This window comes from Microtus pennsylvanicus, chromosome 9, assembly GCF_037038515.1.
Source record: "Microtus pennsylvanicus isolate mMicPen1 chromosome 9, mMicPen1.hap1, whole genome shotgun sequence".
Classification (NCBI taxonomy): domain Eukaryota; kingdom Metazoa; phylum Chordata; class Mammalia; order Rodentia; family Cricetidae; genus Microtus; species Microtus pennsylvanicus.
The window spans coordinates 26,549,238-26,570,716 of NC_134587.1; the positions used below are offsets into that span (position 1 = coordinate 26,549,238).

The 21,479-nt window shown below is 42.6% G+C and overlaps 1 protein-coding gene across 4 annotated transcripts in view; it reads left to right on the forward strand.

Annotated features, from left to right (window-relative positions):
* The window catches only part of Cacnb4 (calcium voltage-gated channel auxiliary subunit beta 4), a 253,473-nt gene that overhangs the window by 118,774 nt on the left and 113,220 nt on the right, over positions 1-21,479 (forward strand). Inside the window, exons 1-2 of one of the 4 annotated variants that reach the window (XM_075985217.1) lie at positions 711-1,043; positions 2,955-3,114. The exons of 2 other annotated variants lie outside the window; for them this stretch is intronic. In XM_075985217.1, the coding sequence (XP_075841332.1) occupies positions 3,109-3,114 (6 nt within the window). In that variant the 5' untranslated portion in view covers positions 711-1,043; positions 2,955-3,108. Of the gene's footprint in view, positions 1-703; positions 1,044-2,954; positions 3,115-21,479 lie in introns of those variants that run through there. One more of the 4 variants, XM_075985216.1, reaches the window with a different exon arrangement.

Here is a 21,479-nt window from a genome sequence, read left to right on the forward strand (position 1 = left end):
GTTGGACCTTCCTGGGTGAGTTGTTGGGGATGCTCTCTGCTCTTCCAAACTGTTAAAGGTTTGTGTACAGGAAGCAGACAAAGGGTTCTAGCAAAACCTTAGTCTCCTATTTAAAGAGGGATGTTGAACAAATTGAACTAAAAGACTGTTTGATTTTGCATCTAAAAGCTGGGAGGCTTTGGCTTCCTCTCCAGACTCTACTACTTACACAGGGGCGTTATCTTGCCAGGAAGGGAGAGAGAGAGAGAGAGAGAGAGAGAGAGAGGAAAATATTGAAAACTTTTCCCATAGAAATGTCAGAAATCTTTCCTTCAGTATCCTATCTACTTCCCTTCACTGAGATTACAATTTTCTGTATGACTTAGTGTCTTTTTCAGTTAAATCACCTCCACAAAAAGTACAGATGTTGGGTGGAGATTGGTATCTGCATGCCTGTCTCTCTATGAATAGTCAAAAATAAAATCTCTCCTTTGCTTCCTCTTCCATCTGTACATTGAATCAAGAGGATGAGCGACTGTCTTTCGAATATCTGGTAACCCTCCTTTCTAAACATTCAAGCAGCCTTTTCGATATTGCTCAGTGTTCGTTGTGGAACTAACGATCCGGGCGAAACAGGAAGCATCTCTATGCTGGATAGGATGCTTGGAGTCACCCTCCACTCTCCCAGGGAACGCTCTTCAGCTGACTGAAGCAGGGAAGCCGAGCCAATCAGAGGCCGCTTTCCTAGCTCTGTCACCAGTCTGTGGTTGAGGAAGGCTTTTGCTTCTTATGCTCTGTATAAGGGGAGGCAGATAAAATGCCAGGTCTGGACTGCCTCTGGGGATAACCTCACCCTGTGGGATGTGAATGAATAGCATCTTGCCTGCTAAATTCCCAGGGATTGATAAGGCAAGGCGCAGTTTTTCCAAAGAGGCCTTTTTCTTTTTTAGCTCTGGCTGTGGTTTCTGCAGCAGATTTGTTTTTGCCTTAAAAGAGGTGCTGTGGATTGTCAGACCTCCATGTATGACAGTTTGTACCTGCATGGAGTTGAAGACTCGGAGGCTGTAAGTATTTCATAGATAGCCGGTTCCCTCTCTCCTCCTCTTCCTCCTCCCATTTCCCCCTCCTATTTCTCAGGCAACGCAGGAAACATGGAGCTGAAAGCCAACAGCATTGGGGTGCCTGCTGGCAGCTGTGTGTTCGCTGTGTAGTTTGCGGCTAACTGAGATTATTTATGGCAAGCAAGAGGGAAATTAACTTGCTAGCGAAGCCACCTACGAGAATAGGCTGTTGGGATTTCTGTGTGACCAGGGCCACGTTTGATTCACGAGGGGTAACGGCCCCTTGAAGACTGGTTTAAACTGTGCAGAAAGTGCTCCTTTTTTTCCCAGTCGCAGGATTCGCAGGAAAGACTCATTCATTATATAATAACACTGTTAAGCTGGTATGAATGGGAGGTCCTCAGCTGTGGCGGTCTCATTATGTGCTTACTGGCCCAACAAGCCGTTTCTGCTGCTTCTTTGTTAAGGAAATCAGATGCGAGGGTCGTGCACACAATACTCCAGTGCAGAGGCGGTAGGTGGTGTCCCCGTACTATGTCCTGGAAGACCGAAGTGAACTACATGTGTTTGGTCTTAGAAAACTGGACTGTTATTAGGCTGTTCCCCTGATAGTTCAGCCCCCTGCAATGTTTTCCAGTCAGGATGAAATGCTTTTCTGCAATCCCGAATTTGTAGCATAGTATGCTGTATGTACAATGTGCATAGAGGATAAAACCCATGACTGGGTTCGTCTTTTTACTACTGCTGGTGGTAGCACCTGTTTTTGCATCGGTTACATCGAAACCTCGCAAGGAAGGATGCTCAGAGTTGGCCCATGGGACATGCTCTCGGGGGGTGGGGGGAGTCTGAATTTTATATGAGTACAATGCCTTGCATGTTGCCACATTCCGAACAGGAACGTGTTATATAAGGTGCTCTGGCTAAATCACCCAATAAACAGATTATAACAGAAAAAAAGAACCCTATGGCGTACGTCAGTGTAGACGTACGCATCACAGCTGCCGTCCACGACAGACAGCAGCCCTCGGGTCTCACAGGGCTCTCCATTTCTCCTTCCTGTCTGTGTGAGCCCAAACTCTAACTCTAGTTTTCTTCTCCTGAAAACTCTCTCTGCATCTCGCCCAGCGTGCTTCAGAACGACCAGGTTGTCAGTGTATTGCAAGGGAGTGTAGTCTGTAACGTGGGGGCTGAAGCCAAGAAGGCTCACTCTTGCAGGTAGCGTTGAGAAATGCAAGAGATAACTCCCGAGTTTAGCCTCTGGCTTCCCAGCCGGGTTCCTTGGGGCCTTGCCAGTTCTTACGCCCTGTCCTCACACTCACCTATAAAACATGCGATGCCTTCTTGAGTTGTAAGTTTTCCTTTTGATCACGATTTTGGACTCGGGCAGTGTCGCTTTGAAGTGGATTGGAGTTTGTTTGCTCATCTGCCCGAAATGCTGTCAGAAGCCAGCTGCTGCGAGCAGCCGAGTCGCCTAGGAACTAATGTGTGCAGCTCCTTGTTCTCCAGAACTGTCTAAATTTCAGATGCACTGGGTCAGAGGGGATCCATTTAAGTACAGAAACATTTGTTTGGCCTTTTGGTCCAGCCTCTCAGGACAGCTGGTTTTCCTGCAGGGTGGCTTGACTTGCGGCTGGAGCTGCTTGCTGGCGGGTAGTGCTCAGTACTGCAGTGCCGTGTTCCCAGTGACTCAGTGGTGGCCAGCAGGCTGAGCCTCCTGGGGACAGTGTGCATCTGTGGAAGGGGGACAGGTGGACAGGCTGAGGCGTGAAGGAAGGCCAGTTCTCACCTGAGAGTCCGGGAGGCCTTTTTGGGGTGGGATGAAAACCAGGGCACGTACATCAGAGGGGAATACGGAGATGTTCAGAGGACTGACCTGACCCTGGATGCTCATTCGAGTTTATTTGTTTTTATAAGGAAGAATAATGTGATGTGTTACCCAAGATGGTGTGAACAGAGCTTCAAGCCAATGGAGAAGACTAGGCCCAAATAGCTGAGCCGGTGGAGTGCCAGATAAAGCCACACCTGGAGTGCCACATCCTCGGCAGTCCCTCTCAGGGCCAATGCATTTATGGCTGTAAGTGTGGGGTTTGCCCAGATCAAAGCCGAGCTCGTGGACCGGTTCCACTGGATAGGTATGGAAGGCTTCGCTCCTAGCAGCTGCCTCCTGAGGACTGACAGGCACTAAGAGCTCAAAAGGGCACTTCCTCTGGGGGGCTGGGGAGTCCCCACCCTTCTGTGCTACTGCAGATCCTTGTGGGGTGAATGGAGGGATATTAGCATGTCAGACACGCTAATAGTCAGTGTGTTCATGCCGTGAGTCTGTAACAGAGCATCTCGCCCAGAGACAGATGTTTTACTCTCAGAATACAGAATCCATGTGCACTGCAAGCACATCTCAGTTTCAGGACCTGGAAGATTTTGGCACTGTGGTGGGAGGTTTTTCTTAAGAGTCTGGCCCACAGGTGGAAATTATCTTTCTAGGGTCCTAGATGGAAGACTGTGGATTGGGTCTCTTATTGCACACAGAAGAAAGGATAGAGAAGCATGCTGGAACGTAGTTTAGTATGGACACATTGGATTCTTTAGTCCCGAGGAGCCTGTTTGGGCAAGTCGGTTAGCTTCTGCTCTGGATTCCAGGAAGGTAGTCAAGGGCCAGGATCATTCCCAGTGACAACAAACTACAAACAAAACAAGACAAAACAAAACAACAACAACAATGAAAATGAAAAACCCGTTCAGTGGCCTCAGCAAGGTCTCTCATAAGAGTAGGAGATTTTGCATTGTCTATCACGTTACTTCACAATTTCGGTTTCTCTGAGGATGCATACCAGGCAAGGACTCCACCTCTGAGCTTTGCCCACAGCCCCACGTTACTTCGCGGGTCACTTTAACATGAACAATAGAGTTTGTCCTCGTGACGAGTCTGTGCTGACACTGGGCCTCTCACAGCGGCTCATGTATACAGGCTGTCATTGGCTTCTGTGTACGTGTGAGCCAGCACCCTATTTTACTGTTCCAGAGTCTATAATACAGGTACTGGTGGCTTATTATATAAACAATCAAAGGTTTTTTTTTTAATAGGAATGAATAAGCAGAATCAAAAAGCAGAAAGGTTACCTGAGATCCACTACTTTTCAGATAATCACTGCTTAACTGTGTCATGCTATTTTCGGCTGTCAATGCCCAGCCGTGTCAATAGGTTGTTCTCAACGTGCTACTGTGTGTCACATCCTAGTCTGTTAAGTCTTGTCTTCACTGGACTAAATATCAAGCATGCTAACCCTGGAGCCAGCCAGTGCAGGCAGTGCTTTGCACAGCCACGTAGAATTCTGAATGCTCTTCAAGGAAGCATAGATTCTCAGAGTACTTTGCAAAGCGAGGCCAGGCTTAGCTGTACAGAGGAGCTGGTGTCTTAGGCCCAAGCTCTTCCATTTCTAGATGCTTCAATTTGAAAGGAGATGGCTTGGTCATTTTCAGGGAGAAAGATGATCAGGCCTTAATTTAAAGCCTTTATTACAGAGGGAAACAGTCTTAAGATATTCTCAGTCACACAAAGGAGATATAAAGTACTTATCAGTGTAAATAGAGTGATTGCAGTGGTAAAAAATAAGGTGAAAGAAAGTTGTACCAATTATAATGTATGTTATATTGAAATACATATATAAAACATGTATTTAAATCTATATGTACTATGCACTGTTCTAAGGGTAACAGCGTATTAATTTTTCAAACTATTTGTTTCCAATAAGCTGCATAACTCTGTCTGTTTGTCTAAATGTCTGTGCCCCCACATGTGTGTGTGTACTGTGCCATCTCATACATCACATTCAAACACACATGGGTATGCCTCATGCTTTGCTGACTGATGGTTGATATTCAGTGGGATGCTTTTACCATAGAAATTTAGGAGAAGGAAGATTAACCGCTATTGATGTGTTGAAAGATACGCAAGACGGTTGAAAAGCCACAACTTCTACTACAGAAAGAAGGGTTACTGTTTTCAAAGGTGCCGCGAAGTTGTTTTGTGTATGACGATATGTCCTTGTGCTTCTTAGGGATGAAGATAAACTTCAAACTGAGGGTTGATGTATTTAAGGGTCTTCAGGAAAATGTTCTAGAGACACTAAGGTGTGGATTTCTCTTGGAAACAACTGAACCAAAGGCCTCTGTTCTTTGGCGGCTCAGTGAATCCCTTCTGGGGCAGGAAGTCTTCACGGTCCACTTCTAGAGTAGGAACCCTGGTTTGTAAATGAGTTTAAGGAATGGGTTTTGGCATCCCTAGCATTTGTGTGAGCGATCTGACCAAGGAATGCAGTCGTTTCGCTCAGCTGAGCTATTGCGGTGGGAAGCCAGGGTCTGTGAAGTAACCGGTGAGTGAGCACAGCCTTTTCTTCAATCAAATTCCTATAAAGGATGGTTTCTAAAATATGTTTAGAAACGATTGCCACATTAAATTGTTGTGATGCTAAAAGAAAAATTCCTTAAATTTGACTAGAACCCATGAATTTTTCCCTCCTGCTAGTTTCTTGTTAGTATTCTACTTTGGGGTGGCAGGTGGAAGTATGTATATCAGCCATCACCCCTGTTCAGGTGCAGCTTTTATTTCTTTAGTTTATAACGAGTCATGGGAAATTATTTTTGCATTGTATGACTGAAGTGCCTGTGAGAACAGCTCAAGGAGTGGGTTTTGGCTCAAGGTTTTGGAGGGTTCTTGGCTTCATGTTCTTAGGTAGAATATCACTGTAGCAGCAATGTGTGGGAGAGGAACTTCTCCATCTCGTGGTAGATAAGAAGCAGAGAAAAAGGAAGACAGGAAGGGACCAGAATATAGCTTCTGTGACCTAGTTCCTCCAAGTAGGTCTAAATTTCTTCCTTTGAGCACTTCTTGATAAATGCCATAGAGTCATGGATCCATGGCTCTATTAATAGATAAGAGGCCTCAGAATCCATCCACCTCCTCAAAGTCCATCACCTGGCAAAGAAGCCCCTTGAGGGACAGTTCATGTCCATAGCACGATTGAGTCCAGAGTTTTAGAATATAGTACCATGGCTCCAATTATATGTCCTCAGTAAATGCCACATCACCCTGTGGCAGACTTCTGTGTGATGCTCAGTCTGAAGCCAGCAGTAACTTGCACACCCATCATAAAGTGAGGGGACCACAGCTTCCCTCTGCAATTAGTCTTCCATTTCCATTGGATCTTATTTCTATGTTGATAGTCCTTGTCGTTCTGGTCTCCATCTCTTCTTTAATATCCCTTCTCCAGGTAAGCAAGGCAGGAAGGAGGAACAGGGGAGGTGACTGCACTGGTTATCTCTTTTCATCTTGTCTTGCCTCCCCCACTTGTCCTTTCAAATAGTAGTCACGTCGTGATTTCACTCACATATCAGTGGCGTTAAACTAAAAATTAGACCAGCAAACTCTACAGATCTCTATTCTGCTTAAGAAACATGGCTGTTTGTATCAGCCATGGAGCTGTGAAAACAGGAATATTAACCAGCTGACTGAGAAGGGCCCCCTTTTACATGGGAAAATTTAACCAATTTTATAGGTATATAAATACATATAGATATACAATTTAAGAATTTACTGATAATTTATAAATAATTTATTTTCAAACAGTTTTTTGGGCTGGCAAGATGCTTAGTGAACAAGCCTAATGATCTTAGTTCAATCCTCAGAAACGACATAAAGGTTGATTGAGAGAAATGGTGCCATAAAGTTGTCCTATTCCTGTCCTAAATGCCCACACATACATCATAGTGAACATACAATGATAAATTTCAGAAAGTACTAAAACAATTCCTTTGGTATACTTATAATTTCACCATCCATTAAAGACTAAATCAAATTTCCATATTAGTTAGATGAATGCACTTGTTTAAATTTGTTCCAGTTCCTGTCTGTTTTGTGAACTCATATCATCTCTTGTCTTCTGGGTTGTTGAAGAAATTAAGTCAGACACGACTTGCCACAGTAATGTCTGTCAAAGTGACTGGCCATGCAATCTCTAGCACCGCTTCCATCAGGACACTCTTAACAAAGGCAGATCATTTTGCATTTTCATCCACCTTATTTTCTCACAATATTTCAATGTGTGTTTCAGCACAGCCAACTTAACCTTTCTCCTCTGCTTAGTCTTCTTGAGAATGCTGTAAGACTTTTTCCTTTTCTTGGCACCACCATGAAGTCCCAACACAGGGTGAAAGGTAGACTCTTTTTGAATGTTGAAGTCAAAGTATGGCATCTTCCAGCTGCTTACCAGCAAGAAGCAGCCTTAGCCAATCAGGAGGAATTCCCTCTTTAACCTTGATCTTGGTTTTTACATTTTCTATTAGCCTCAAGGGTGATGGTCTTCCCCATAAGGGTCTTTACAAAAATCTGTATAACTGCAGACACTGGGTCAGAAAGCTGTTTACTTTCATACAAAGAATTAAGCCAGGCATGGTAGCACATGCCTTTAATCTCAGGAGAGAGAGGCAGATGAATCTCTGTGAGTTCAAGGCCAGCCCTGTCTACATAGAAAGTTCCAGAACAGCCAAGTTCTCAAACAAATAATCAAATATTTAAAAAAAATCAAATAGATAAATAAGTAAATAAGGAAGAAAGGAAGCAAGCAAACTAACAAACTAACAGACTTTTTGGGTGCAGAGATGGTTCATTTGTTATAAGTACTGACTGCTCTTTCAGAGGACCTGGGTTCAATTCCCAGCACTCATATGGTAACTCACACCTGTCTTTAACTCCAGTTCTAGGGGATCTAATGTTTTCTTATGGCCTTTGCAGGACAAGACACTCATGTGTCTGTGCACTCATTTCTGTCATGTGCAGAATAATATACATAAGCAAAGCAATCATACATATAAAATAACTTACTAAACAATCAAATCTTAGGGGAATATTTGATACTACATGACAGAGTTGACCAGTATTTTGATTTCATAATTATCAATGCTGAGAATTCACTTCTCATAAACATATAGTATGATGGCATAAGTATATTCAGGACCATTTCAGAAATTATTGGAAATTCTGTCTTAATCCCAAGCCAAAATTTATGTAAACTTTTAACAACTTCACATAACAATAAAAAATTTCAAGTACTATACTATGTATTGAAAACCTCCATGCTGGGGATAATGATAGGAAAATTAGAAAGTCTAGTTTCTGTAATTATACTACTATTCGCTTATCAGAGGTGACTTCATAGGTACCACCCAATGGTGTAGGAGGTTTTTCTGTTTGTGTGTTGCTTTCATTGGTTGAATAAAGAGACTGCCTTGGCCTTTTGATAGGGCAGCCCTTAAGTGGGCGGAGTAGACAGAACAGAATGCTGGGAAGAAGGGAAGTGTGGCAGATGCCATGAATCTCCTGTCTGAGACAGACGTAGGTTAGACTCTTGCCGGTAAGCCACAATCACATGGTGATACACAGATTTAATAGAAATGGGTTAATCAAGATGTGAGAGTTAGCCAATAAGAGGCTAGAGCTAATGAGCCAGGCATTAATTTAATTAATACAATTTCTTTGTGGTTATTTTGGGGGTTAAGCCCGCGCCCTCTTACTACAACCCAAACACCGCAAGTTCTAACCTGCAGGTCTGGACTTTGCGCGGAGGTGTTTCACTGGCGTGATGGTGACATTCACTGGCACAATGGTGGCGTTGACTGTCACGATAGTGGCATTGACTGGCACGATGGTGGTGTTGACTGGCGTGATGGTGGTGTTGACTGGCGTGATGGTGGTGTTGACTGGTGTGATGGTGGCATTGACTGGCGTGATGGTGGCGTTGACTGGCGTGATGGTGGCGTTGACTGGCGTGATGGTGGCGTTGACTGGCGTGATGGTGGCGTTGATTGGCGTGATGGTGGCATTGACTGGCACAATGGTGGCGTTGACTGTCACGATGGTGGTGTTGACTGGCGTGATGGTGGTGTTGACTGGCGTGATGGTGGTGTTGACTGTCACGATGGTGGTGTTGACTGGCGTGATGGTGGCGTTGACTGGCGTGATGGTGGCGTTGAATGGCGTGATGGTGGCGTTGAATGGCGTGATGGTGGTATGAAATGCTGCAGTCAGGTTGTGCCCCGAGAAGGGGAGCGTGCCACCAGAGACATCATCTATTCATTCCATGCCAGAACCTGACACCTTTGGTCACGGGGGTTCAGAAACTTCTGTCAGGCTTTTGGTGATGATGCATTTAGTTACACAGCCCCACACTGGACTGCAACCCACATTGCCAAAGCTGTGTAGTAGAGGCAGGCGCCTTACGTATTAAAGACAGGACACTCCCAAGAGAGTTTACAGTTAGTATAAAACAATGGCAGAGACAGGGAGTTGTATATTTTCATAACCTGGGCTTTGAAACTTTTAAGACTTTGGAGAGTGTGAGGCTAATGGAAAAACTGCTGCCGTTTTGACAGCACATATTGGTTTGCAGGACGAAGGTAGCCCCAACGGCTCTCAAGACCATTTGTGAGCACTAGGAAGACCAGAACTTGTTCTGGCTCCACAGTTATCTGGTCTTTAGAACAGCAAGGTATAGTTTTAGTGGCTGACTTAGCTACTTTTCCACGGTTAGTGTTCCACATGTCCTATTTTTAATCTGTTGGAGAGATATTAAAAAAGTTTACACTCAAAGTAGGATGTTTTGAAAAGGTGTAGTAGGTCATGCATATAATTCAGTACTCAGAAGACTGAGGCAGAACATTGTGAGTTCAAGGCCAGCCTAGGCCATAAACAGAGACTTTAAAAAGCCAAAGTAAGTAAAATAAATGGGAGCATTTGGATTTTCTTTTAGCCTTTGCATTCATGAGTCCAGAAATGAAAGCTTTACTCCTATGTGAATATTGGCGATCCCCAGACAAGAGCCTGCTGTTGTAGACTGAAGATGGCAGCGTTCTGATTTTGCCTCTTAACAGTTCCTATGACATATTAATCATACCTTTCTCTTTATCTTGAGCATCACCTAGGAAAAAAGATCCTAATCCCAGTGTCGCTGCTCTTACCTGCTTGGTTAAAATTTTGGCTGTAGATTAAGGTGTTTCTTGGTATTTTTTAATTTTCTGTAAAACTTAAAACTTTATACTTTTATACTGAGCACAGGTGTCAGCTATGAAAATGTAAAGTTTGCCTTTGAATTTTTTACTTTATAAGACAACACTGCAGTCTAATAATGTTGTCATTGGAAGTGGAACCTCACTTCCAGAGCGCCTGGGAATGCATCTAGCTGCTCACTTCTTAGTTCTGTCCCTAAGTATGTTTATTTCTCTTTTTTCTTATTTTTATACACTACATTTTGATCATATCTTCCCCTTCCCCCAACACTTCCCAGATCCTCCATACCTCTCTACCCACCCAACATCATGTTCTCTCTCTCTCTCTCTCTCTCTCTCTCAAAAAATGAAAATACAAACAAACAAAAATACAATAAAAGCAAAAATAGCAAAACAAAGACAAAAGCTCACACACAAAACATGGAGTTTGTCTGGTGATGGTCAAGTGCTTCTGGGGCCTGCCCTGGAGTGCGGTCAATACGCCCAGTGACATTCTACTGGAGAAAACGGTTTTTTCCTTTCCCAGCAAATACCATTTGAAGATAGCCTTTTGGTTTGGAATTGGGCTTTGTGTCCACTTTCCCTGTTCCATGCTGGGATTTTGTCTGGTTTGATCCTGTGTTGTTCTTATACGTACTGCCACGGGCTTTGTGAGCTCATATGTGTATCTGCCCTGTTGTGTCTGGAGGACGCTCTTCCCTTGGAGTCACCCACCACTTCTGGCTCTTGAGTCTTTCTGCCCCCCACCCCCTTCCAAATAACTCATTTGGCACTGAGGGCAGGGGTTTGATTAAGACGTCTCTTGAGTATGCTTCTTAGCTCTCTCTCTCTCTCTCTCTCTCTCTCTCTCTCTCTCTCTCTCTCTTTCTCTCTTTCTTTCTTTTGGTTTTTCGAGACAGGGTTTCTCTGTGGTTTTGGAGCCTGTCCTGGAACTAGCTCTTGTAGACCAGGCTGGTCTCGAACTCACAGAGATCTGCCTGCCTCTGCCTCCTGAGTGCTGGGATTAAAGGCGTGCGCCACCACCGCCCGGCTGCTTCTTAGCTTTCTGTGCCTTGATTTCCTTGTCTCTGTAGCTTCAACAATAATGAAACAATAATAAAATGATTTCTTGGTGGTTCCAAAAATTAAGTTATAAAACGTATATAAGTATTAATTATTGATCTACATTATATTTATCATATATATATCATAAATATCCCTGAGGTAAAAGCTTATCCCATATGTGATAATCTTCTGCTTTGGGGATTGAAGTTTGCCTTTTACTACACAATTCTGACCAAGAACTTAGTTTTATTTCTAGCATTCTTACATAATTTTTTATAGTGATTCTCCCAAATCTTATGGAATATATTCTTGTGACTCCATGTCCTCACCACGGGGCACATTCTACGCAAGGTACTGTGTAGAAAAGTTAGTAGTGAAGCAGAACCATATGCAGGGTGGTAATAGCGGTGGCAGGCAGAAGACTCACTGCTCTCCTGAGAGCTTACAATAGATTCACATCATGTTTCGGAAAAGGAGGTGATAGAGTATCATTGAAAGAATTCCAGGATTTGGAGGCCTTGGCCTTGGCCTCTTATTAGCTGTGTTTTGGGACAGGCACCTTACCTCCCTACTCCACAATTTTCCTCATATAAAATGAAGAATTTTGGTTAGATAGTTTCTAAGATTTTTTTTTCTGCATCTGAAATCGTGTTCTGTTTGTGGATAAGCATTTCTTCCCTTGGGATACAAATGCCACTGTTTGCCATTTGCTTTCTGAAATGATCAATTACCATGGCGTTATGTAAGACACTGAGTAAGGTGTCAGTGTGTGGGTTTTAAATCTGCGTGTTTGGCTTTTTTCGGGATCTTTAAAAGAAGCAAGTGTATTCGGTACAGTTTTGGGGGAAGACTACACTTTATGAAGGCAAATGTTTTACTTAAGACTTAAGAAGCCAACGAAGGTGCTTTGTCTGTTTCTCGTTTGCTTCCCTGTCCTGTGTCTCATCCCCTAGGAGTCTGGGCTGGGAACACTTAAGGGTCAGCCATAAGAACAGCAAAGCACAAGAGCTTTGTGAGAAGTGAGTTCCTGCTGGTCTTTCAGACAATCAAGGAAAGGGAATTATAATCCTGAATCATCTTTTCTTCTAATGGAGGTGTCTAAGCTGTCCATTAAGAGTTAGGCACTCACTATGTTTGGAATAACTCTTTTGTGATCGACACGACTCTCAGTATCAATAATAGTATGTATATACATTAGCTGTAATACACGCATATATATATATATGTATATACACACACACATATATATATATATAATACTTGTTAGGTCTGAAATCCTTAGTGCTGAGATTATTGTTTAGAATGTTCTAAAGCCAATAATCAACTAAATGGAACCCTCCAGAAGTCTAGTAAGTCCTAGGAGACATTGATTCCTTTTAAGAATCAGTCTCTCCTTTTAAAAGTAATTGTACCTAGTGTACTTAGTGTTTTTATGATACGTTCAAAGGCATAGAAATGAAAGTGGAAATTTTGACTTGAGCTCAGTCTCTCAAATATTCCTTTAAATCATGTTTGAATAAGAGTTAGAACAAAAATTTATCATCTATGATGACAAGGAAATATGGTGAGTATTTTGCTAAAATAGAGGGTAAACATATTGGTTCCCTAGTCTATTTTCAAAGAACCATTATTATAACTTGATGCCATCAGTTTCAAATGATGCCTCAGAGATTAATGCCTTGGTGCTTATTTGATTCAGTGGCTCTATTGATCCAAGTGATGGAATTAATAACTTATTTTTCACATTTTCAAATCATCTCCCATTTGGATCATGTGAGTGTGACTACCGTACTGGAATTAGGCTAACGTTGAAAAGGCCAGAAAACACAGGGTCCTTTAAATCATCATGATGACCGTGCCCTTGGGAAGCGCTGGGAGATTATGGAATAAACTACACAGGCCAGAGAGGTTTCACATGTGCTGTGTTTAAAGGAAAATACCTCTGATGGTCAAGTGTCATCATTTGTTAACTGAGAGCAGAAAGCATGGCTACGTAAACCATCATGCATATATTTTATAAAAAGATGTGTTTATTCATTTACATGTGTGTCTACGTGCCTCCACGTGTTTATGTGCACCTCGTGCATGCAGGTGTCTGAGGAGGCCAGACTGAAGTTCTAAGCAGTTGTAAGTCACTTGATGTGGGGGCTGGGAACTAAGCCTGGGTCCTCTACAAGAGCAGTAATGGTTTTAACAATGGAATCATCTCTCTGGGCCCATTGGACATATTCTTAAAGTACCAGTGTAAATTTCCTCTTAGCTTTTAGCTTTTATAATGAGTACACTTTTTTTTCATGTTTAACATATCTAAGAGCTATATCTTTTTTGTTTGTTTGTTTGTTTTTGTTTTTTTGTTTTTCGAAACAGAATTTCTCTGTAGCTTTGGTGCCTGTCCCGGAACTTGCTCTTGTAGACCAGGTTGGCGTTGAACTCACAGAGATCCTCCTGCCTCTGCCTCCTGAGTGCTGGGATTAAAGGCATGCGCCACCACCGCCCAGCTCTAAGAGCTCTATTTTAAAACTAATGATGCTTCATAGTTTTATTGCAGTGTTTTTAACTTCAGTTGTACATAGCCTAATACTGTCTTGAAAACAGTTAACATCTTCAATCCAGCAAAATGAGATATTTTGGAAAAAGTTAAATAATGTAAAACTGGGTATAATAATCTATGTCTCTGAGAACCTCCTACCTTGTTCCTTCGCTGCTGGTAGCGATCATTAATTTATTGGGCATTCTTCAGTTCTTTTCACAATATATTTACAAACATGGAAAATTAGAGAAACACCCATAAACATATCTCACACTTGTAATGAAAAAATACAGATAATATCAAAGCAGATATCATCCCACTACGACACCTAAAAGTGTACCCCATCTATTTTTCATGCCAGTTGATTCCTTTTCGTAGCCTGGTGACATACTGGCTGTACTGTGTGACTGTATCATTAAAAAAAAAGTCACCCACTCTATCCAGTTCTTTTGTGTTGCTGTTGTTTTGTGCTGTACACCACTTATGGAATAGAGTTTATTTTGGCCTGTGGTTCCCGAGGGAGAGTCCATCACGGGGTGGGGGCAGCCAGATCAGGAAGCTGAGAGATCACATTTGCATCCACACACAAGAAGCAGAGCAAGCAAGCTGGAAGTGGGATGAGGCTGTGGATTCTCAAAGCTTGCCCGCTACTCTGTGATGTCCTTCTGCAAGTCTGCCTAAAGGTCCCGTATCCTCCCCAATCGGTGCTACTAACCAGGGACCGAGTGTTCGGTTACGTGGGCCTGTGGGGGGAGCACTTCTCATCCAGACTGCTATAACCACTGATAAAGATTAAGAAGAATTTTTATTTAGTTGCCTTGTGTATAAAAATTGCCTTTCCTTTCATCGCCTGGTGAAGGTTAATATTCAGGAGGATGCCTATATGTTTTTCTTTAGGTTCTCCTTATTTAGCTTCTCTAGGATCACTAATTATAGGCTCAATGTCCTTTATTTATGGCTAGAAACCATAGCCATAAATATGGCTGAACATAGCGGACAATGAGGACCATGGAGAACTCAAGAAAAATGGCAATGGGTTTTTGATCCTACTGCACGTACTGGTTTTGTGGGAGCCTAGGCAGTTTGGATGCTCACCTTACTAGACCTGGATGGAGGTGGGTGGTCCTTGGACTTCCCACAGGGCAGGGAACCCTGATTGCTCTTTGGGCTGACGAGGGAGGGGGGACTTGATTGGGGGAGGAGAAGGGAAATGGGAGGCAGTGGCGGAGAAGAGACAGAAATCTTTAATAAATAAATAAAAATTGCCTTTCACAGCCTTTCCTCTGGATATTTGTGTTTACAGGGAGCATTTCCCCAAAATGTTTCGGTAGATAAAATTTCTATGTAGGATGATTAGCAAATTTAACATTTGTTTTTATTTGTGAGTATTACAAATTAGTTTTAGATTAAAATAAATCCTTTACAGGTTGAGAAAAATACTGAACCTGCTCAAAGCATTCAGTCTGAAATATAAAACTGTAAGACATGTCTTGATTATAGGAAGCACCTTTTTTCCAGGGTTATGCTCCTGGTAGCTTAGGAAGAATTATTCTACTCTGTTGTAATGATTTGTTGCTAGTTTTTCAATAAAAATTGCACCCATCCTCAGCTTCATCTTTGTAGCTGAAAAACCCGAGACCCAGAGAGGTTAGACACCTTTCTCGGAATGTTACAGTTGCAGTTACAACTGCACCTAGAACCTTCCATATGTATCCTTCTAGGGCAATATTCTTTTGTGTGATGCCAAGTTCTGAGGGCCCATAATGTTTAAAAAAACTGAAGGGGGCTGCATCATGTGTTGATATGGAGCATGACAGAGGATTTCCCAGAGAATATGCTGTTCTCCGGCCCAATAGTTAGACCTTTATTTGTTTAGCTCAAATTTGCTACAAAGTTTCTTTCAAGGTTTTGTTTGATTTTGCTCTGTAATGAAGTTGAAAGTCCTGAGTTGCTGATGGATGAAAATAGGAATAATATATCCATAAAGCATAAGTGAATATAAAAATCTCAATGCTGGAGGACATTGGAAAGAGGTTTGGAGAAATATTCAAGAAATATTCAAGTGTTTATAATTTGTATGCAGGTCCTGGCGAGAGTTGTAAGTCAACGCTACATTTGGCTTTAGCTGAAAGGATTCAAGTTCCATTTCGTTCTTTGTCTTTATCACTTACAATTCATGTCCACGAGCTTCCAATTCAAGAAAATACTTGCATGGTTCCATAGCAATATATTTAAAAGGCAAATGGACACTGATATTTGTCAAAGCCACAGAGAATTATAAGTTCTGTGACAGGAGCTGATTCTGTCAGAAGGAAAAAATGTAGCCATGCTCAAATGAGAGTAGCTTGGAAGGGCTTAATGAGATGCAAAGATATCAGTAGGGTATGAGGAAGCTATCGGAGACAGTGCTGGCAACCACATGCTTGTTTCTCCTCCTAAGCTGAAGGGCATGTAGAAGACACCAGGAGCTCTAAGTTCTGCCCATAAATCAAGTACACAGCTTTCTCTGTTGAAGGTACCACCACCCTGGGGTACCTGCCTGGGATCGGTCCTCAGGAAGAAAGTCAGAGGTAGCCATTCTCTGTCCATTCTCTTGAACCGTGGCTTCTGTTGGTCAAAGCACTGGAGAACAGATTGCGGAGTTTGTAGGTCAGTCACACTGTGCAGGAGCAGGCTGGAGACGGGTGGGGGTTGCCATGGAAAAGCAAGGCGAGGTTGTTTTGTCTGTCTCACTGTATCATCTGAGCATATATTCAAATGGGTCCATGAAATTGTGCAATTTGACGGTATCCCCAAAGCATGCCTCTGAAGATGCTACTGGGGCTATCAAGGACTTGTTGGTAATTTTCCGTTAAGATGTGTTTTGATTTTTCATAGATAAAATAACTTTCTGCAGATAATTTATCTGAGTCTTAATTTCAATGTTTATGTTTTAGCGAAGACTTGGGAGCCTTGGGTAAAAAAGTCTAGCAATAGGGAAAAATGAATGTCTTAGGTTTGTGAAGAAACTTGGGAAGCGATGCTTAGAGGATGTTATAATTTGAATCTGTTGGAGACTTAATCTCTTCCCTTGGATGTTAATGGTACGGCATCCGGAAGTGAAGTCTCTGAAAAGTGATTAGCGTTAGATGAGATTAGGTCATGAGGACATTGCTACAAGGGTGGCACCAGAGGCTAGAATGTGGACAGGATCGGAGCTGGCATGACTACCTCACTAAGTGGCGTGTTTTGTGATATGAGCCAGCAATAGCTCAGCAGATGCCAATGTGGCTTCACGTCTTCAGACTCCTCAGCTTCAGACCCCGACTCGATCACATTTCTTCCCTATGAATTATCCAGTCTGTGGTTGGCTGTTAGCCCAGCAGAAAACAGACTAACGTGCTTATAGTGCACAGACGTTTCTATAGATAATGAAAGGATACAGAAAAGCACAGGCAAACTGACTTGTGCTTTTTCGACGTGGCCAGACTAGAATAATTCTTAGGATCTCTCTAAAAGTCATTGTTCAATGGTTCCCACTACATGAGACACTAGGAGGCTCAGTATGAACGGGATCAGAATGTTAGAGTCTACAGATCTGACAACAGCTTTCTTTTAATGAGATGCGATTACTGGGTGGGAAGGGAAGGCAACATTTCCTATACAGTGTTAAAAGAAGAACTATGTGGAAAGCATCAGAAGACTGGGGAAAAACCTTACTAAGAGGCCAGGCCTTGCCATTTTAGCAGAGTCATGCAGACTCTATATGTGTCTGTTACAAAATCAATTTTGATTGGTTGTTGCTTGCATAGCATGCTAACCTATGCAATTCCATCCAGCTGTGCACATAGGACTAGAACATATTTCTGAACCTGTATTATTCTCTACCTGGAAGTTATAGAAGTTCCATTTCTTTTGGCCAAACACGTTAAACAAGTAGGGTTCAGGAAGGTGGGATTGGGAGGGGGACAGTTATAATAAGGACCTTGTTTTCTGTTGTCAGGTCTTTTGAACTGTGTAAGGGAGTGGAATCCTACATTGATTAGTTGCTGGAGTCCAGAGTGTAGAAAAGGCACTGGCCCTGGGCTGGTGGGTTAATTAGCTTGGCATGGAGACACATGGTCCATCCAGCTGTGCTTGAAGCAGATGGTGGTGTCCTTGGTGATGCTCATCAGGGCTGTCCCCTAGGGGACAGACTGCTGTAGTGGTGGCCATGTGCACACATCAGCAGATATCTCATCTCTTTGTGTAGACACAATTCTTAGGTAAAGAGGACTTGGAATTTCCCAATGCGTTTAGCAGTTCCTGCAGGGTCGGAACCAGGTGGTTCTCAGTGGTGAGAGCTGGTCCTTGTACTGAGAGAACTCTGCCGGTGGCCACGGCTAAGAGTCAGTTCTGGAGTTGCAGAACCAAATGGTTGTCAAGAATCTTCATGGACGGTTGTTTTAATATTCAGATGTTGATGCCCGAAAGTGTGTGTGCTTGGTCCTTGGGTAGAGACACTTGATGGAAAGGCACTTCTGTAGGTAGAGACTACTTGTTTGTTTCCTGGCTGCCCAGACCTGAACTAATTACACAGAAACTGTATTAATTAAAACACTGCCTGACCTATTAGCTTAAGATTCTTATTAACTAACTCTTGCATCTTAAATTAACCCATTCCTATTATTTTGTATTTTACCATGAGGCTCGTAGTTTACTGATAAGGTTCCTGGGCATCTGTCTCCTTCGGCAGCTACATGGTGTCTCCTTGACTCTGCCTGCTTTTCTCCTCTATCTCTGTTTGAAATTTCCACCTTGCTCTATTCTGCCCTGTCATAGGCCCAAAGAAGCTTTTTTCTTAACCAATGGTAACAAAATACATTCACAGCATACAGAGTACATCATGGCACTACATAAGCCTTTAGATATATGTAAAAGGAACTGGGGACATGGCACAGCAGTTAAGAGCTTTTGCTGCTCATGCAGAGGACCCAGATTTGATTCCAAGAACCCATGTGGTGGCTTATGACTGCCTGCGATTTCAGTGCCATGGCATTTGACTCCCGTTTAGTCCTCCTCAGGCTGCTGTGCACATGATACACATGAACTCATGCAAGCGCACACACAGACACATGAAAATAAATAATTGAATGTATGCACGTGTTAAAGCTAAGTGAGTCTTGCATATTATCAGAACATTGCTTGAATATTTTCATACCTTAGAAAGTGACATATTATTTTCTTTTCCAATTAATTTTTAGGTTAGAATATGAAGTCATGGCACTTTCATATGTATCTATATATGGTTTTATTATTTTAGTTTTAATTCTGTGTATGCATATGAACCTATGTGTGTGAGTGCAAGTGCTTGGAGAGCCATCCAATCCCCCGGAGCTAGGACTGCAAGCAGCTGTGAACTGCCTAACTTGGGTGCTAAGAGTTGAACTTGCGTCCCTTGCAAGACCAATGCGTGGTCTTACCTGTTGACCCTCTCCCGCCACTGCGGTTATATGTGTTGTTTGTTAAACGTTGGTTCCTCTTTTCCCTCCCTCCATCTCTCCCTCTCTCCTCTGTCTATCTCTGAGACAAGGTTAGCCCTTGCTGGCCTGAAACTTGCTATGCAGAAGAGGCTAGCCTCAAACTAATGGAAATATGCTTGCTTCTGCCTCCTAAATGCTGGGTTTAAAGGGATGGGTCACCATAGGTGTTCAAGGTTGGTTTATCAAGTTATTTTTGTAGGTTTAATTTTGGAGTTATTAATTAGTGCAGAGCATAGTGTTGTAATGAGGGCGAGGTAGACCTTGTTGAAGTGTGTTGTTAAATGTATTTTAAATAGCATGTGTGTGCATGTGCGTATACATGTGTCTAGCTTCTTGTGTCATAGCTACAGCATCATATGCTGTGTATTTTAGCTATCAGAATTCTGTTAGCATTGAGCGGTGCATTGGCAAATGCATGGTTTTGCTCTGGTTTAAAATAATACACAGGCAAACATGTAGCTTAAATGCATTTGCTCACACCTACTTCACAATTTAGTTGGGTGAATTCTCCTTAAAACATTAAGAAGATCAGAGAAGAAGCAGAGGAAGGATAGAGAGGGAGAGGGAGCTTCGAATAAGGCAGAAAGAGGACAAGGAAATGCAGAGCCTAGATTTTGTGAGTATTTTGATTCATATCCCTTCAACTAAAACACATTCTGGCTGTGAGATGTGCAGCTCGCCGCTCAGTTTTCATCCGAGTGTTGCATTTGCATTTAGAAGCTGGCTTTCAAAATGCCAGCCAGCAGCCCGCTCCAGGATGGAGCTGTGCCGAACTTGGTGACCGGATTACAAAGATGTCTTGAGGAAGCTGTGGAGAGGGTACATCAGACACCTTGTTCTTGACACTCAGCAAGAACTTTGTCAGCTGTGACTGATCTGGTTTCTAGAGTGTATGCATTTTCAGTTTCTCAGAACTTGTAAAAGTATCCTAAGCAGAAAGCCCCAACCCCAAGTACTGAATAGAAGATGTATGAGCATCCAGATTGCTTTCCTGCAGGTGGTGAGACTATTCAGCAGACTGGCTGTGTGTGAAACCACTTCATCATGGGGGGGGGAGTATCTGTTATCCTTTAAATATGGATTATTGTTATATGACTTCCGAGGCTCCCCGGTCAAGAGGACTGGGAGGGGCAATGGAAGTGTTTCTTCTTTAGTCTTCTGGTATATATTAGTCATCTCTCTATCACTGGAGCAGAATGCATGATGTAATAAGCTTGCTCTTGTTTTTTAAGATTTATTTATTTATTAAGCATACAGTGTACTCCTGGCAAGGAAGGCACCTTTAAAAAGCTTTAGTTTGAGTTACAGTTTTGGAGGGTCCAGCCCATGATCTAGCGGCCCCATGGCTGAGCTGCCGATAGAGGTCTCAGATGACGAAGATGGGGAACAAACAGGTAGTGGAGAAACTGCTCAGCTCACAGGCAGCAAGGGGAGGAGAGAGGGGTTGGCATTCCTCAATCTTTTTTTGAGAGCTTGCTCCAAATGATGTAAGGTTATCTCATAAGACTTCTGCCCCCCCCAAAAGGTCCCGTGCCCCTCCAGTAGCACCGTTTTGGGGGCTATCCTTTTAACACATGGGCCTTTGAAGCCTATTCAGCAGCAACACGGTACCAAGCATGAGTTACTGGAATTTTCTCTCATCTCAAGGAGAGAGCAGGTACCGGTAGATGGTTTTCTTTGTCTACAGATAAAATACTCAGCCTCTCCTTATTAAACAATAGCAAATGCTGGTGAAGATGTGGAGGAAAGAACGCTTCTGTTGTGGCAAAGTAAATTAGTAGAGTCACCATGGAGAGTCTTCAAAAACAAAAAAAAGACTTACATATGAACTTACTAATTTAGCATATATTTAAAGGAAATTAATTAAGTGTACCACAGAGATACCTGAACATAGCCATATTTATTATGGCACTGTTTACAAAAGCTAAGATGAAGTCAGTGTAGGGGCCTATCAACAAACAGATCAATGAATTAGAACCACGTGGCATATATGCACAGTAGAATATTATACAGCCACGAGGAATGACATACCATCATTTGCAGCAAAATGGACGGAACTGTAGGACATTATGTAATGCATTGCCTTACATTACAATCTAGATTCAGAAAGACAAGTAGCATGTGTAGATGCTAAAAAAATTGATTCCAAGTAGAAATAGCATTCAAGATTAACGTGGGGAGCCGCGGGGACAGAGAGGTTGCGTTTGATCAGTGGATGCTGTCTGTATGAGTGGAAATACTTCACTAGACTCCACTATTACAGACAGCAGTGTGTCTCAACAAGAAGTCACTCTGCCTCTGGTTGGA